The following is an 18,076-nucleotide window of genomic DNA, read 5'->3' as shown; positions in this document are numbered from 1 at the left end:
GATAGTAACAGTATATTCCTATTAAAAAAAGAGTAATTAGAACAATAGTGGTGCCAAATCTAGGGAATCGTGTAGGACTATTTAAAAAAAACTACAAATAATCCCCAAGGCTTGCCAGTATATTTTTTCATTTATAATCTTCCTCGTATGTAATCATGAAAACTTTGTAACTAATTCAACAGTTCATAGCATAAATACACGTCAAAAAATAACTTTCATTCTCCATCGACAAGTCTATCGTGCTATCAAAAAGGAGTGCGTTATATGGCAGTAAAATTTTTTGATAGTCTCCCTATACTACATTCCTTAAACAGCATTCGAATATTCCTTCCGCTATCACTCAAGAAAATACTAGTGGAAACACTAGTAATGCCCCACTTCGATTATTGTGATTTTCTACTGACTGACCTCAATGTCAACCAGTCGCAAAAATTACAACGTGTTCATAATTCTTGTGTTCGCTTCGTCTGCAATGTCCGTCGCGCTGGCCACATTACCCCATCCTTCCAAACTCTAAACTGGCTACGGCTTAACGAACGTAGAAATTTTCATCCTCTTGTTCTCCTTTTCCAAGTCCTTCACACTTCTACACCTACCTACCTCGCCTCCCGTTTCAGTTACCTGTCATCATATCATAATCTCTTCGCACGCACGCATACTAGCCATACCAACACATAAGACATCATCGTATTCATCATCATACACAATCTCGCTTTCGCGCTTGTGGAATACCCTACCCAGTGACATCAGAGACTGTCGGAATTTAGTAGCGTTCAAAAGCAAACTAATTGAGCATTTTCTTACTGCGTAGAGTAGATTTAATTTGTACTTAACCAATAAGAGAAATGCTTCTCTCTTCTTAACTTTTACAATAAACTGTCTAGCTTTTATTAATCAGTTAATCTTTTAGTACTTGGACGTTTGTTGTATCTGTAAATTTAATATTAATTGTAATTATATTGTAATTATATTCCTAATATTGTAGTTCTAATCCCCTGGTAGAGGGGAAGAGAAGGCCTAATGGCCTTATCTCTACCAGGTTAAATAAATATTTAAATAAATAATAAATAAAAATATCTATATAAAAATGAAACTCAAAACATAAGATTATTTAGGACCAAATTAAAGAAGTACCTAATTCCTCACGCCTTCTATTCTGTAGGTGAATTCATGACATTCAAAAACGCTTCATGAAATTGATACTAAAACTTTGTGTTGTACTAGTAGACTATATTGTAAATCTCTTCTGAATATATTTCAACTAGACTGTGACTATAAATTACGACTTTATAATAGTATTAAGTTTTTTGACTTGTTCCATATTCTAGCTGTGAAGGATTGTATGAATACCATGGAATGTTCTTAAATACAATACAATACAATACAGGGCTTACAGCAGCATCTTTTATGAAGCAGGCTACAGCACTTATAAATACAGGTGCGTCAGAAAGAACGGATGGATTTCACATGGCAAGAAAATTGTAAAGATTCATCAAATCAAAAATTTATTGTTATCAACATATTCACCAATACATGCAGTTTATTTATGTAAAACAACATTATCCATATGATGTCCTTGGCTTTCAATACAGGCATCGAGGCGTTTTCTGATGTTCGCCATCACTTTCACAGTCATAGCTGGTGCAATTGCCACGATTTCTTCACGAATCGCTGTCTTCAGTTCGTCCAGTGTATGTGATCGATGTTTACAAACTTACGCCTTCAAATGGTCCCAAAGAAAGAAGTCGCAGGGCGCTAGATCTTACCGTAGCCTCGGACAATCTCAGTGCAATAGAATTTCGTCTAGGTGATTTCTTCTTTAGTGTTGAACCTGTGATACGAAATGAAGCCTCCCACCGCAAAATTGTATTCCGAGTTGGAATCCTAGCGTGACATCCGATGTCGAAATGAGTCCTGAGTGGCGATCACAGACTCTTCATTTTTCAAAAATGTCTCTACTATGAAAGCACGTTGTACACCAGACCAACACCATGTTCTCAACTGAAACTGCATTCTCTGGCTGACCCAACAGTCGTGGTCCCCCTCACTATATCTCTCTCCTCGTTGCGTATCGATAGTTTGAAATCCATCCGTTCTTTCTGACGCAGCCTTTACGTAGCATTGCCTGTGCGATGTGAAGTGTCACTAGCCTAACAGCCAGTCTGTCTGTGTTGTGCAGATCCGACGAGCGTGCCGGCGGGTTGCACGGTGTGCGCTTGGTGCCAGAAGGTGGCGAGCAACAAGCAGCTGTTCTCGCTGAAGACGCCGACCGGCCAGAAGGCGTTCTGCTCCGAGGTGTGCTTCACGCAGTGCAGGCGGGCCAACTTCAAGCGCAACAAGACGTGTGACTGGTGCCGTCACGTGCGCCACACCGTCAACTACGTCGACTTCCAGGACGGGGAGCACCAGCTGCAGTTCTGCAGGTCCGTCTGTAGATGTGGCCTATCTGTAGACTGTAACGACGCCGCGATAGCACGGCAAGGCGAGGATACATAGTTACAACGTTTATTAATCTGATTCAAGTTATTGTTTTTTACCTCTCTGGTTCTGAGGTGTACAGGGTGGAAGTGAAATAACCCTGGAGATTGAAAGGGACGATAGGGTACACTTAAATAATAATAATAATAATAATAATAATAATAATAATAATAATGATAATAATAATATATACTAATAATAAATCTGTAGCCGAAATTTTTCTGGTAATTTTCGATTTTCCAAAAATAATTGGTCCTAACATATATAATTAACAACCCTGAAACCGAAAATCGCTTTTTTCAAATTTTTGTTTGTATGTCTGTCTGTCTGTATGTTTGTTACCTTTTCACGCGATAATGGATGAAGGGATTTCGATGAAAACTGGAATGTAAATTATGTTCTTTGTAACTTAGATTTTAGGCTATATGGCATTGAAAATAAATTATTTAAAAGGGGGGTTATAAGGGGGCCTGAATTAAATAAATCGAAATATCTCGCTTATTATTGATTTTTGTGAAAAATGTTACATAACAAACGTTTCTTTAAAAATAATTTCCCATAAGTTTTATTCCTTGAAAAATGTTGATAGGGCTAGATATTTAATGAGATAAATGACTTTCAAAATTAAAATAACTGCCATCTAAGGCCGTATAATGAAATAAAAAACAAATGACTTCGTCTATAAGGGGCCTTGGACACCACCAATCGAAAGCTATGAAAGATAGCCTACGGAGAATGTTCCTGTGTTTGTATGAAGTAATATCGGAAACTAAATTAACCGATTTCTATAATTAATTATTATTTCACCATTGGAAAGTGTAGTTTCTCAAGATGGACATAATGCTATAATGTTATTACAGTAACTTCTGATATAATGTAATATCATATCATATCATATCATATCATATCATATCATATCATATCATATCATATCATATCATAGCATATCATATCATATCATATATCATATCACATCATATCATATCATATCATATCATATCATATCATATCATATCATATCATATCATATCATATCATATCATATATATAATATAATATAATATAATATAATATAATATAATATATGTAATGTAATATTATATAATATAATTTAAGTTATTTGAAGGGCTCAGAACCTTAGTGGGCCAAGCGCCATTTACTGAATACGTAGAAAACAAGGGTTAAAATTAAGTTATTACCATAATTCAATGAAAACCTATAACAAGTATAATAAAATATACACATTAAATCTAAATGATGTCAATGTTCATGAAACTACGGTTGCATGTAATAAAAACTAAGAAACATGTTAAAGGAATTGTCATTGCACCAAATGAGTGGTCTCTGGACCAAAATGATCGCATTTTAATTATTTGGATGCAATTTAAATTAAGTAACATATTAAACGATTTATCCTTCTATCAAACACGAATGTTTCCTGGATCAAATGTCATATTTTAATTATGTAATTCCTTTATACTTATTTCTAATGGGTGCAGCGGAGCGCACGGGTACGGCTAGTAATAATAATAATAATAATAATAATAATAATAATAATAATAATAATAATAATAATAATAATAACAACTGGCAATCGTCAATGTGGTTTCAGACGTAACAGATCTGCTATTGATCAGATTTTTTCTATTCGACAGATATTGAAGGAAAAAATGGGAGTATAAGGGCACACCAGCGTATAGGTAATTAAGTATGGACACTTCGCGTCGGTACTTTTGATGTAGCGGAACTGATTTCAATGATCTTCAAGCCAGCTAGAGCGTGAGATTCTGTTTTCTCCCTAGAGTTGGCGCTGACATCACACCAGCTAGCAGTCGACACAGCGGAAATATAACACATATAATTAGTACATCTAGGTACATTATGTAGTCAAAATAAATTGGATATATAAAATAATAAATCCGTCATTAACTGTAATATCTAGACTCTAGAGTTCCTTTATAATGAGAGTTGAGACGTTGACCCCAGCAACAATTAAAATATGTAATTTTGTTTATAGCACTGAAAATGGAAAAAGAAAACTCTTACGAGAAGTAAAACCATATACCTATATTATATTAAATACAAATATTAAACGAATTCGATACTTAATGTTATAATGTATTATATTATTTTATAATATAATTTATTATAATTGAAATATAAAAAAAAGTTATTATTACAACTAGTTTGTCACTGAGAAATAAGGAAAAGCTGTTAACTTGAATTTATTTGAAGCAAAGCGTTACTGGATTATGCAATAAGGTGGGCGATGTTTGGATCCTGTGTCTTAACTCTATAGTCAATTATTATCTTAGCGTATGCTCGATTACACTAACCTCTAGCGCTTGAAAGTGGAACTAAACGCCGGCACACAGAGAAACAAAATACAGGAAAATTCGCTCAGTGTCCATTCTTTATAATCCCTATTCGCTGGGCACACTACATCAGTTAATCATAGATTTCAAAAAGGCATATGTCTCGGTTGAGAGAGACGTTTTACACAGAGTGATTCACGAGGATTTACGAAGCTTATTTCCGAAGTCATTCTGAACAACAAATGTCATATAAACATGTGTCCTAATCTCAATATTTTCAGAGTTACACTAGTTTGAAGTTGTTAGTAAAATACCTTTTTTCTTTAGTTTTAAGGGTTAAAAAATATTAAAAATAGAGAATTAACTATTCAGAAGTGTCATTTCTTTAATTCGCTAGTTTACTGAAGCTAAAAATGTGTTGTTAATTGCTTTGTACAGATTTTGTTTTCCAATTTTTAATTAACTTATTTCGTTCTTACGCATTTATGTTGTACGGGACATCATTTCATTTTTACAAACATTTCTAATATTAACCTGGCTATACCTTTGCATCAACGATTGAGACAGTTTGCTACCTCCTTCCACGACTGGAGTTCGATGATACTGACGTAATATACAAACACATCTCTTTATTAAGTATAGGAGGGAAGAAAAGTACTTCATCCATTTACGTAAACTAGGAAATATCACGCTTTTGAGTTTGATAGTTTTCATTAGGTTTTAGGTTTTTGTTTAATAAAAATACAGTACAGTATTAACAATGAGTATTTTTATTCACGCACTGAGCTGTCCATGTGGACGTATTCATAATGCAGTGTACATTATACTGCCTACAGTACATTAGCATACACTATAGAGAATGAAGTTAAATTGAAAAATAATCATAATATGGATATTTAAACACATTTTTGAAAACGGTGGCCGTTCATTTCGATACAGGTTTCAGTTCTAATGTGTGTAATTCCAATTACCAGTTTCGTCCTTCGTACTAGTAACTCATGTTGGACTAATTCTGTACCTAGTCTATAAAAGAGTAACTTACGTACTGTAAATTCAATCTTCACTTCTGCCCGATCCCAAACGATAAAATTACTCAGACATGCTATCTACTGTCCGTCCAAGTGGTTATGTCGCAGGGTCGTAGAAAGGAGGGAAATCACGTGACAGTTAATTACTTAACAAGTCCCTTTTATTTAAGTTATTTTAAACAGTAATATAATATTACGCAGACCTCCAATTTCTAACGAAAATTAATGTTCTCAGAAAAAAGCTAAGAAGCCCAGCCACTAGCCTTTACAGAGAGGCGAATAGAAGCAGATGTGGGAAACCGGATGCGACGTAGGCAAATGGACGACAGTACCTGTGCGAAAATAATTCAATATTGAAAGCTCTTTCGTCACTGGAAAACGTGAACATATTTTTGGAACGTACTGTTTACTGTGACCGTAAGGCTACTATGACTGTATATGCGGTCTTGGTTCTGTGTGGAGGACGGTTGAACTTCATTAGTAGAAGGGGTTGGAGTGAAGTACAGGAAGGGGAATTGGACGTTATCGCAAGCAAAGTAATTGTAAAAATAGCCTATCTTCAAGCAGTCATAAATGTAATACTATTTATCACAGCTATTTCATTTTTTTAGTGACATATGTATACACATTAAACTATAAAATGAAAAAAAGAATGGTTAATCTAGTGTAAATCTTACCCTTAAATTAATTTTTGAATTTAAACATTTTTATAGAAATTCACTACATACCTGTGATTAGGTACACTCTATTCACTTATCGTAGCACACATTGAATTAAAATTTTGGCCACTTACTGCTAATAGATACTAAAACATACCCTACTAAAATTATTAAAATATCTGTAATATTATGGGCATAGGGCTTATACTAATCTTCAATTTTTTTTTAAATTTATTGACGGTGATGATTACTATAAGTCCTATGCCCATAATATTACAGGTATATGAATAATTTTAGTAGGGTATGTTTTATTATCTATTAATAGTAAGTGATCAAATTTTCAATTCAATATATGTTATAATAAGTGAATAGAGTGTACCTAATCAAAGACATGTAGTGAATTTATAAAAAGAATTGTGCTTAATTAAAAAAAAATAATTTAAATTTTATTTATTTATTTAAATTTTATTTAAATTTAAATATACAGAATAAATAATATAATTACAGAACAAACAAGAGAAATAGAAATAAAATAATACAAGCAATATAAAAAGAAGATACAGTAGTATTAACAAAATTTGATACCGAATGAGCAGCGCTCGTGCTCGGTCGCAGTTCAGATATAATATTACAATAAAATAATAATAATAATAAAAATAAATAAGTAAAATAAAATAGGAATTAAAATATAATTACAGCGGAAATGGAATTATATAATATAATATTAACACTAGAGAAGAATAATATCGCACGTGAAAAGTAGGACTGATATACATTTCAAAATTATAGAATACAAATATAATATAATTTAATATAATATATAATATGTATATTTAATATAATATAATATAATTGAAGGATATAGATTTACTCTAGAGTCACCATTCTTTTTCATTTTAAAGCTTAATATGTAGGCCTATACATACATAGCTAACAAAAATGAAAGACCACTGATAAATAGTAGACTATTGTATTTATGACTGCTAGAAGATAGGCTATTTTTACCATTATTTTGCATGCGATAATACCAACTCCCCTTAAAAAAACTCAGGTACAATAAAAATTGAAGTAAAAATAAAATGATGTCCCTGTATTTGGTTGCAGTGACAAATGCCTGAACCAGTACAAAATGAACATCTTCTGCAAGGAGACGCAGGCACACCTTCAGATGCACCCGCACCTGCAGGACGGGGCCTCCGGCGCGGGGGGCGGTTCCGGGGGCGGGCTCATCACCCCCGAGCTGTGGCTCAGGGACTGCAGGTCCGACTCGCCCGTGTCCGACCGCTCGCTGTCCCCGCCGCCGACCAGCACGGCGCCCGCCGCCCCTCCCCGCGTTGTGAGCAGCCCACCGCTGCCCGCGCCGCCCCTGCCGCCGCCAGAAGCTCAGGCCCCGGCTTCAGCCGCAGAACAGAAAGACGGCCCTGCGAAGCTCCGGAGGGCCGGGCGCCTCAGCAGGCGAGGTCCTCGCGTACCCGTCACCGCCACCGTGACGTCAGCGGCAGACCTGCGGACCACGTCGTCGTCGTCCCCACGCAGCGCCGGGAGTCTGTCGCCCCCCAAACACAACCACCTGCCGCATCTCCACCCGCTCCCGCCCCCCACCTCGCAGTTACCCCCCATCCTGCACCCGCCTCCCCACTTGCTGCCCCCGGATCACATCCCGAGGCACGCTCACCCGCCCTTCCTGCCCCCGGGCCTGCTGCCGCCGCCACACTTGTTCCCAGACCACCACCAACACCCCCACCTCAACCCAGCTCGATTCCCCGCCAATCTCCTCCGTCCGCCCCCTAGAACCTCCTCGTCCTCGCCGCCCCCGCTGCACCCCCCTCCACTGCTGCCTATTCCGCACCTCCAGGCCCGTCCTCCGCGAGCACCGCCTCTCCCCACGCCGCCACAGCCCCCCTCGCGCTTCCTGCTGCCCCCGGTGACAGTGATGGTGCCGTACCCCATAGTGATCCCCATCCCGATCCCCATTCCCATCCCCATCCCGCTGCTGCCGCCCAAGAGCAAGAGCGAGGACGCCGCCTCCACTGCGACTACGACGACCGCGGCACCGAGTCGCCGCAACGAGGATGCCGCAGAGCCCGCCCCCTCCTCTAGTCCGCCCCCAGCGTCCCCCCCGGACTCGAAGCCCAAGCCGCCCCTCACCCCCACAAGGCCCTCCGTCTCCGACCGCCCCCTGAGGAAGCGCAAGCGGCTCGACGTGGCTGCGGAGGAGGAGAGCCTGGGCAAGCGCAAGTTCGTGCCGGTGTGAACCGGGCTCTGCTTATCTGTGCTAGCTATTGTTGTGCGTCAGTGTGTAGAAAGGTTCAGAAATACACGAGTAATCACCAACACACCGTCTATTTAATTAGTAACGCTGTAAGCGAGTGGAAAGTGAACACTTAAATTAAATTCATTGATGTGAAAATTCTGTCGAAAATGCCTAGCTTTCCGCTGGTTTTACAGTAGTTTACCCACTCCTGAGATGTAAATATATTTCATCCATCTTCCTAAATATGTTTTTTGTTTAACAGATTTTCTACGTATTCTATGAAGAAGATGATCTTGTTCAATACTGGGTGTTCAGTTCAAAATGTGTCATGGCTCGCTGTATGCCGTCATGTGGCTAGCTGATGAGCCTAGAGAATTCAATCTTCCTACACTTCCGCAGAGGTGTATAACCTAAGAGGCAGGGAAGTTGCCTAACACGTACGGCGTTCATTCTGAAGAGTACGTATCGATACGTACGGTAACGCCGGTAGTGGCAGGAATGTGAACTGTTTGGAAATACGTACTGTCGGGATATGGGGAGAGGGTTAAGACGATTACTTACGTATTTGTTGACATTAACTTCGACGGTCAACATGGACACGGAGCATTTGATTTGTGTTGTGGAATGTTACCGTACGCAACCGATGATAACAAATACCCTGCGTACGACTTGCCGGCGCAAAACACAGTTCGAAAGAGGTTATGGTAGCACACAGACCGTACAGACCGCCATCTGTTGCTACGATGTTCAAGTATACCGTACACGTTCTCAAGTTCAGATTGAAGAACGCCTTAAATAATAGGCAACTTCTTTAACATATAAGCTGAAACTCGCTTCAAATCGGTGACCCAACAACAGTGACGTCATGACACACTTTGAAATGAACACCCAGTATATTCCGTTAATGTTTACTATTACAGTAGAACCTCTACTATCCGTGGTAATGAAGGGGGTGGACTGAACGGTTAATCGAAAAAATCGGATAATCCGTACCATAGAAAATGTTCATAAAATAAGTGCATAATACACAATTTCGTAATTTCCTTTGTGATCTTGTGTTAACGTGCTGTAAAGTGGATCAGGAGCTCATTAAAAGTTTGGTTGTCAATGAAGGGTGCTTAAGGGCCAAGGATTGATGTTTGATGATTGTCTGCGGAAAGATAGGAATATTTGAAGTCTCGTGTTGTAGATTTACGTACTTTAAACTTTTTATTCTTTTTTTTTTAAATTCGCTTACAGTTGTAACGCCAATTTTCTACTCTGAAGCAGCATTAACCATAATTTCTTCTTTCCCAAACTTCTCAATTATTTGTAATTTTTTGATAATTAACACAATACGTTTTCTTTGACAACTGTGGAAGACATTTGCATAGAAGTCATACAGTACGTCCACTCGAATAGCAGGGATAAGGACTGAATAAGTTGTACAGGGTTTGTGGAAATTCTTGGGGTAATTTCTTTGGAAGCAAGTAGTGATTATTTTACAAGTAATTATGTTCGTTGCCGACAGTGAAGCATTTCTACTACATACTTTGTAGTTAGAGTAAAGGCTTGTAGTAATCTTCTGTAGAAACAAAACTTACAGTACTTCCTATTTTTTCTGCAGCAAGAAGATAATAGGAGCTAGAAAAAAAATCGGATAATCCGACAATCGGTTAATAGGGTGACGGATAATTGAGGTTCTACTGTATACTATTTGTCAATCATGAATATTTGCAAGCTTAAATATTTATAAAAACAATTATTTATTATTAATAACAGCTTGGAAAATAATTATGTCCTCATTTACCAAGTTACCTGACTGTCCTACTGTCATTCTACGAACTTCAAACTTGATTTTAAATGTTTAATGTTTTAGAATGAAATGAGCCATTCAGAGCAGAAGTGGTGTAAGTCCAAAATGGGTAATGAGGGTTAAAGTAAACATTTTGTAAAATACAGCGCAAAGTAGCAATTAATATTCAATGTATTTAAACTATTAGTAGTAAGTGGATAGCAAGAAAGACATATTAATTGCTACTTTGCGCTCTATTTTACAGAATTTTTACTTTAAACCTCATTACCCAATTTTGACTTACACCACTTTTGCTCTGAACGGCTCAAATAGAGGTTATCAAATGATACATACAGGGTGATTCATAAATACTTGTACACACTTTGTTGGTGTAATGCAGCGTTGTCAGACAGAGACTAAACGGAGCGGAGCGCTCCACTAGACTGGTTGCGTGCTCCGGTGTTTCCACAGACATAAGCAAGTTCAAGCTCCGACTCTAGCTCCACAACCGGTTTTGGAGCTTACAACTCTGACACTACTGGTGTAATGTAAAGGTAAAAATAAAACTAAAATGTTCTATACAACTTTTCTCGCAGATCCTTACTTTTCAGAGTTATGATGCAGAATGTCCTACCTTGCTAGGTATAAAAACATGGACTAGTAAAGGTTTCGAATACGTCATGTTAGCCTACATAGCGACTGCATTAGATGTTTGTTATTCGTACACACACTACAATTGATTCCGACCTGATAGGAGTTTGTTTATTGTACGTAGGTATGTACAGATCTTTTAATTTTACAGACCCCGTTCAACTCATTTCGAACAGTTTCATAGCCATTTTGATTTGGCTGCTGTAGTTCTGCTAGGTTCGATATTTGAGTGGCATAAATGAGTGCCTTCAGACGGTCCCAAAGATAGAAGTCCAGGGGCTCAAGTCCGGTGATCTGGCCGGCCAACAAACTGACCCTGAACAATCTATTATACCATACACAACTGAAGCCTACTCAACTAAGCAACTGCAACAGCGCCATACAACTGAACATACCTACTTACAGTAAACAAGTCCTGTCAGGTCGGAATCAACTGTAGTAATGTGTACGAATAACAAACATCTACCACAGTCGCTATGTAGGCGAAGGTATCACATTCGAAGGCTTTACTGGTCCATATTTTTTAGTAGGTTATTTTACGACGCTTTATGAACATCTTAGGTTATTTAGCGTCTGAATGAGATGAAGGTGATAATGCCGGTGAAATGAGTCCGGGGTCCAACACCGAAACTTACCCAGCATTTGCTCATATTGGGTTGAGGGAAAACCCCGGAAAAAACCTCAACCAGATAACTTGCCCCGACCGGCAATCCAACCCGGGCCACCTGGTTTCGCGGCTAGACGCGCTAATCGTTACTCCACAGGTGTGGACTGTTTCCCCCCCCCCCCCGTAGTAAGATAGGATATTATGCATCATAACTCTAAAAGTAAGAATTTACGGGTTAAGTTGTATCGAAAATTTTACTTATATTTTACTTCTACATTTCACCTAGCAAATTTGTACAGGTAATTATGAATCACCCTGTACACACTGTAAGTTACAACTGAAAATAACTTGGACAGAGAAATGTTACCTACACATTTCTACTACGTCTTACTCATCTATCATTTTCGGTTCATTTTTACACAGGAAGTCTTTTCGGCACCATTTTGATTCCAAATTTTTTGAACGATACAAGTATGGCCTACATAAATTAATAACTTTAAATAAATTAAAAAGCAAAGACATTAATATTTCAATTTTCTCTAACAAAAGTAACACGTAGGCCTATGTTTTATTATTACTGTTAATTGCTTTTTATTGATAAGAAAGCCTCAGTTGCAGTATTCTTGCTGCGAGATTAAAAATGTTAACTGTTATGTGGTGTTACGTAACTTCATTGAATGTGAAATACAAATTTACGATGAAGACAGAGATATATGAATGAAGTTCCTTAACTTTTGACAGACAATTAAACATAAAATGCATATTACCCATTCTTTAATTAAAGAGACAAATGACTATCTCATAATAATTGATGCAAGATAAGCATTTGTCTCTCAAAATGAAAAAGCTCTTCCTCCAAAGTTTCACAAATGAAGAGATTTTATATGAACTTGCATAAAAGTAGTGTTGGTTTATTTTAGGAGGAAACCTTAATTCGTTATACGATGAAAGAGTAATGGAACGGAGAAAAATTCTCTCCGGCGCCGGGATTTGAACTCGGGTTTTCAGCTCTCCGTTCCATTACTCTTTCATAGTATGATGACGCAGAATATCTGCATGGAAATATCATATGTACTTCGGTACATTAAAACAATATATACTTAATTCGTTAGCTATGACATATACTACATAAAACATTTCGATACATTTGGAAAATGGTAAAACCTAACTTTCGGAGTGGAGAAACATTATCACATTTTACTGTTTGTAAGTCATGAGTTAAAAGACAGAAGGTTACAAATTCTACGGAGAGTAATTTAAGTGATCATACTATATAACCGTTGCCTTGAAATTATTAGAAAAGTGGAAAATATGCTTATTTCACATTTGATAAGTTAAGGTGCAAATATACTTTCATAATTTAACCTAAAAATCTGATAAAATAAACAATTGTATAATGTACGAGCCACAAATGCTGGTCTACCTTTTTTTCGTATCAAGATGGAGTCTTGTGCATATTCGCCTAACAACTTATATTAATTAAAAACTTTATGAAATTTTAGTTTTAAGTTCACTTAAAATAAAATACAAAGCCCAATACCTAACATGCATTACAAAATCAAAGTTATATTCCAGTTTCAGTTGCTGGCATTTATTATAGACATACTTCTAAAATTGATCTCTCAGATATGCTTGGTTTCGTTTTTCAGGAATAGGCCTACACGAAAATCAATTCGTAACAATGTTTACTTCTAGCACAAGTTCAATAACTTCATTCCAACATAACCTTAAAGTGGTGTTCTCGGATGTAAGATTTCTTTTTGTTATTTTTTATATTTTCAACAAAATCCTCTGAACAAAATAGTTTCATTGCAATGTAATCTTAAAGTGGTGTTCTCGGATGTTAACTTCATTGTTGTTATTTTTAGATTTTCAACAAAGTCCTCTGAACAAAATAGTTCCATTACAATATAACCTTAAAATGATGCTCTTGGATATAAGCTTCCTTTTTGTTATTTTTAGATTTTCAACAAAGTTCTCTGAACAAAAATTTCATAAGCTTCAATATTAAGATCAATAATTAGTATTGTTTGCCTCGTTTTAACCGTGACAACGCTTTTTAGTTCTTTTAAGCTTCCTGGTTATTGTATCGTGTTCGTGTTTAGTGAATGATTTTAGATAAGGGCGCAAATAGCCATAGTCGCTGACGCGCCCTTTTTAAACACCACTAACTAACTCAATAAATAGTATTTTTGATTATGGAAGTTATTTGTATATCTGTGATTTTTACCTTGATTGTATTTTTGTTTGTGATGACAGTCTGAAAATATACCCTATACAAATTCGCGACTTTCAGGTGAATGGAGAAATTCATAGAATTCTAAGTCCATTTTCATACAACATTTGTTTGATTAAAACGCGATGAAATGAAATACAATCTTGAACAACTTCAGAAAAATTAACTGATCTTAAAGTTTTGTGAATCATAAGATTTTATAAAAATCTATCCTGTGAGAATTGAGTTGTATGCATAGAGACTAAAAATCATGAGAAAATAAATACTTCCCGTGGTAGGAGAAAGATGAATTGAAATAAAATGCTCATGAATTGACATATTAAGACATAGATCTACACTTCTTATGAACAATTTATCAACGTTCATTCTTATCTGGGGAAAGGATGGTATTTTTTGGTGAAAAATGAGTAAATTAAAAAAAAATCTTTAAAATACTCTGTGATATGTGTGGAATGCATAGCATAACATTTTGTGGGTATTTGTGCCCTTATCGGATGTTGAGTCGCCATTTTTAAACTTTCTGCGTTATGGATTGTTAAATCACTCGCCCACTTTTATCGGTTTCCAGTAACTTCATTTTTTTGCTACATTGCCAGACAATTTCTGAACTATTAAAGATACATGCATGAAATTTAGAACACACATTCTTTAGACTATTAGGAAACTTTTCTTTGTAACAGAAATTTGTTAATTGATTTCATTTTAAAAATACGTCTGTTTGTTTGCAAGACAGGGAATCAGAAAATTGTTATTAAATTTTAATTGTTTATTTTACAAACGTAGGGACTAATATCAAAATTCTGTTACAGAAAATTTGTAGAACATGATTTTGCAAATACATTGCAAAAAACTGTTTGAATCTATCTTTAAAAACGGTTTAGATGTATCGGTTTTAGTACAATCCTGGGCCCCCAAATAATTTTTTTTCAAAATGTTTTTATTTGGTTAAGTTGCCACAGCCGTGAGCTCTCTACATACAAAAATTAATATTTTACACCAAATATGAAAAAAGTTAAAAAAATACCGTCCTCTCCCCTTAAACTCTCATAAACCAAGCTTTTCCCCAATCGATATATAGTAGGAGTATCAGGAAACACTGCTACACAAATTAAAATTAATCTTTAATATACGTTTGCTTATTCTCGAAGGTTTAAAGTCACAATTCCTGCGGGAATCTTTAAATAAACATTAACCTGAAGTCCCGAGTTGTAGCACTTTTTAGACGACAGTGTTGATCATCGACGCTTGGTTTGGCTTTCTGCTGAATTTCCATGGCGGTACGAAAGTTGAAAGCAGAGAGAATCCGAGATGAGAGTTATCGACGAAAACTAGAGCAGGTAAGTGATTAGTGATTGGAAGTGAAGGGTGGAGGTGTCAGCTAGGAACGCCCTCCAATAATAAGTGACGTCGTGGCGTTAAAGAGGGCGTAGCCGTGCTCAAAGCACCACTTTAACTCCAGCCAATCAACTGAGATCACACGCTTCATTTCCATATAACCTAATATGGTGAATCATTCTCTCCATGCCGCAAACAAACAGGATACTTTAAAATACAGGTACGTATACTTCCCTGAAACAAAGAAAATAGTTCTTGACAGTCTGACTAAGGGCTATTGACTTTCAGAGAAGATAAAAATTCTTAGCTTTGCTTCCTTAGGAAAGAAAGTAAAACTGGAGATTTGGTGACGTATAAATACATACATAAATACATACATACATACAACTACAGCAAGATCCCCATGAGTGGAGTAACAAAGACTTCACGAGAAGAAAGCCTTGCGAAGTGGGAAAATCAGTGGCAGCTAGCAAAAAACGGTGCGGAAACTAGAAGATATTTTCCACAAGTCTCGCAGAGACTAGTACTACACATACCTGTTTCAGCTGGACTGACAACCATGCTAACTGGTCATGGAAGAATCAACGCATACAGATTCCGCATCATACAAGACCCAACATGCAGCTGCAATAACGGTGAAGAAACAGTTGATCATATTTTACTCGAGTGCACGAAATACAACAAGCCCCGAAACAAACTGAAAATGATCATAAATTTCAAAGGAGGAAGGTGGCCACCGAACAAGACCGATCTCATGGAAAAATACTTGAAGGAATATTGTAAATTCATAAGAGAAGTAGATCTAGAAAGTAGACGAAACGTATATCATTAAGATAACGAAATGTTGAACACGTTAAGGTAAAAAAACTATAAAATTGGAATTTAAACTTATACAGAAAAAGAGTTCACAAAATAGATTAAGAATAAGTAATAAATACCAATAAAACATTAGTTCAGGGATTATATTCAAACATATTAAATTTGTCAAAATAGAGTAAAATAAAATATGATTGTATTAAGTTAATATAAATAATACTGTAGGATACAAGTCTCATAATATAATACCAGAATACTTAATAACAATGTAACATATAAATATACACTATTCAAAATTATTTCTAAGTTTATAATATGATATATTCATTCTAGTCACAATAGCATAAATTACATTGCCCTATAAGTAATAAATTCTGTCGCATATATGATTGTAAGAACATTGTAATCCTGCAAGCACAAACCAGACATGTAGTATTGCTTATGTAATGGAGCATGTTGTCCAAATAAAGATTGAAAAAAAATACATACATACATACATACATACATACATACATACATACATACATACATACATCTACCACCCTCGATGCTAAGTCAGAATAGGGGTTCGCTTGCATGTCTTGATCTCATGGAGAATATTTTTTATTTTCTTGGGCTATTTTACGACGCTGTATCAACATCTAGGTTATTTAGCCTCTGAATGTTATGAAGGTGATAATGCCGGTGAAATGAGTCCGGGGTCCAGCACCGAAAGTTACCCAGCATTTGCTCGTATTGGGTTGAGGAAAAACCCCGGAAAAAACCTCAACCAGGTAACTTGCCCCGACCGGAATTCGAACCCGGGCCACCTGGTTTTGCGGCCAGACGCGCTGACCGTTACTCCACAGGTGTGGACTCATGGGGAATAGAGAATACGAACAAAAGACTAGATTGTTCCTCTTGAAGGCGAGAAAGATTAGAACTTCAGCTGTTGAAGTTTGTGACGCGAACTGAGGGAGGGATAATAGTATCCACCCAACTATATACTTTTATGTCTGTTTTAGGTTAGGATATATTATATAATGTGTTTTGTTGTGCCATTTCCATTTTAATATGAGTGTTCTTTTAGAGAATAGTTGGATGTAATCATAGGTGGGGGGACCTACAAAGGAGGACTTGTTTTGGGTTCAAAGCACGTACGGTTAGAAGACCCGTGCATTGGATTTTAGAGAAAATTATGATAGGCCTAATATAAAATCTGTATGTATAATATTACTCAATAAATCCATCAATCTACATACATACATACATACATACATACATACATACATTACATAGATTCGGCCTCGGTAGTGTATTCGGTATAGCGCTGGCCTTCTATGCTCGAGGTTGCGGGTTCGATCCCGGCCCAAGTCGAATGCATTTAAGTGTGCTTAAATGAGACAGGCTCTTGTCAGTAGATTTACTGGCATGTAAAAGAACTCGTGCGGGACAAAATTCCGGCACACCGGCGACGCTGATATAACCTCTTCAGTTGCGAGCGTCGTTAAATAAAACATAATTACATGCATACTGTTCTGTTCACTGCACACTCAGTATTCTCCAAACTTTTCTTCTTTCTGTCTTCATCTTAATCTCCGCATATGATCTATATATCATCTGATATCTTCTCCTGCCCCGAACCCTTTTCCCGTTCTCCATTTCTTCCAGTGCATCCTTCAGTAGGCAGTTTATTCTCAGCCATTGACCCAACCAATTACTTTTCCTCTTCCTGGTCAGTTTCAGCATCATTCTTTCTTCACCCACTCTTTCCAACACAACTTTATTTCTTATTCTGTCTGTCCATTTCACACGCTCCATCCTTCTCCATATCAACATTTCAAATCCTTCTAGTCGTTTCTCTTCATTTCGTCGTAATGTCCATGTTTCTGCCACATACAACGCCATAATCCACATAAAGAACTTCACTAGTCTCTTCCTTAG

General features: G+C 36.8%; 1 protein-coding gene across 1 annotated transcript in view; it reads left to right on the top strand.

Annotated features, from left to right (window-relative positions):
- Nucleotides 1–8,814, top strand: part of Sobp (Sine oculis-binding protein) — a 580,157-nt gene extending 571,343 nt beyond the window's left edge. Inside the window, exons 3-4 of the mRNA XM_069840445.1 lie at nt 2,180–2,423; nt 7,585–8,814. Of these exons, the coding sequence (XP_069696546.1) occupies nt 2,180–2,423; nt 7,585–8,734 (1,394 nt within the window). The 3' untranslated portion in view covers nt 8,735–8,814. The remainder of the gene's footprint in view (nt 1–2,179; nt 2,424–7,584) is intronic.
- Nucleotides 8,815–18,076: the final 9,262 nt, after the last annotated feature.

Source organism: Periplaneta americana, chromosome 11 (genome assembly GCF_040183065.1).
Source record: "Periplaneta americana isolate PAMFEO1 chromosome 11, P.americana_PAMFEO1_priV1, whole genome shotgun sequence".
In the NCBI taxonomy this organism is placed as follows: domain Eukaryota; kingdom Metazoa; phylum Arthropoda; class Insecta; order Blattodea; family Blattidae; genus Periplaneta; species Periplaneta americana.
Note: the sequence above shows the minus strand (reverse complement) of the source record. Positions and strands in the feature narration are given on the sequence as shown.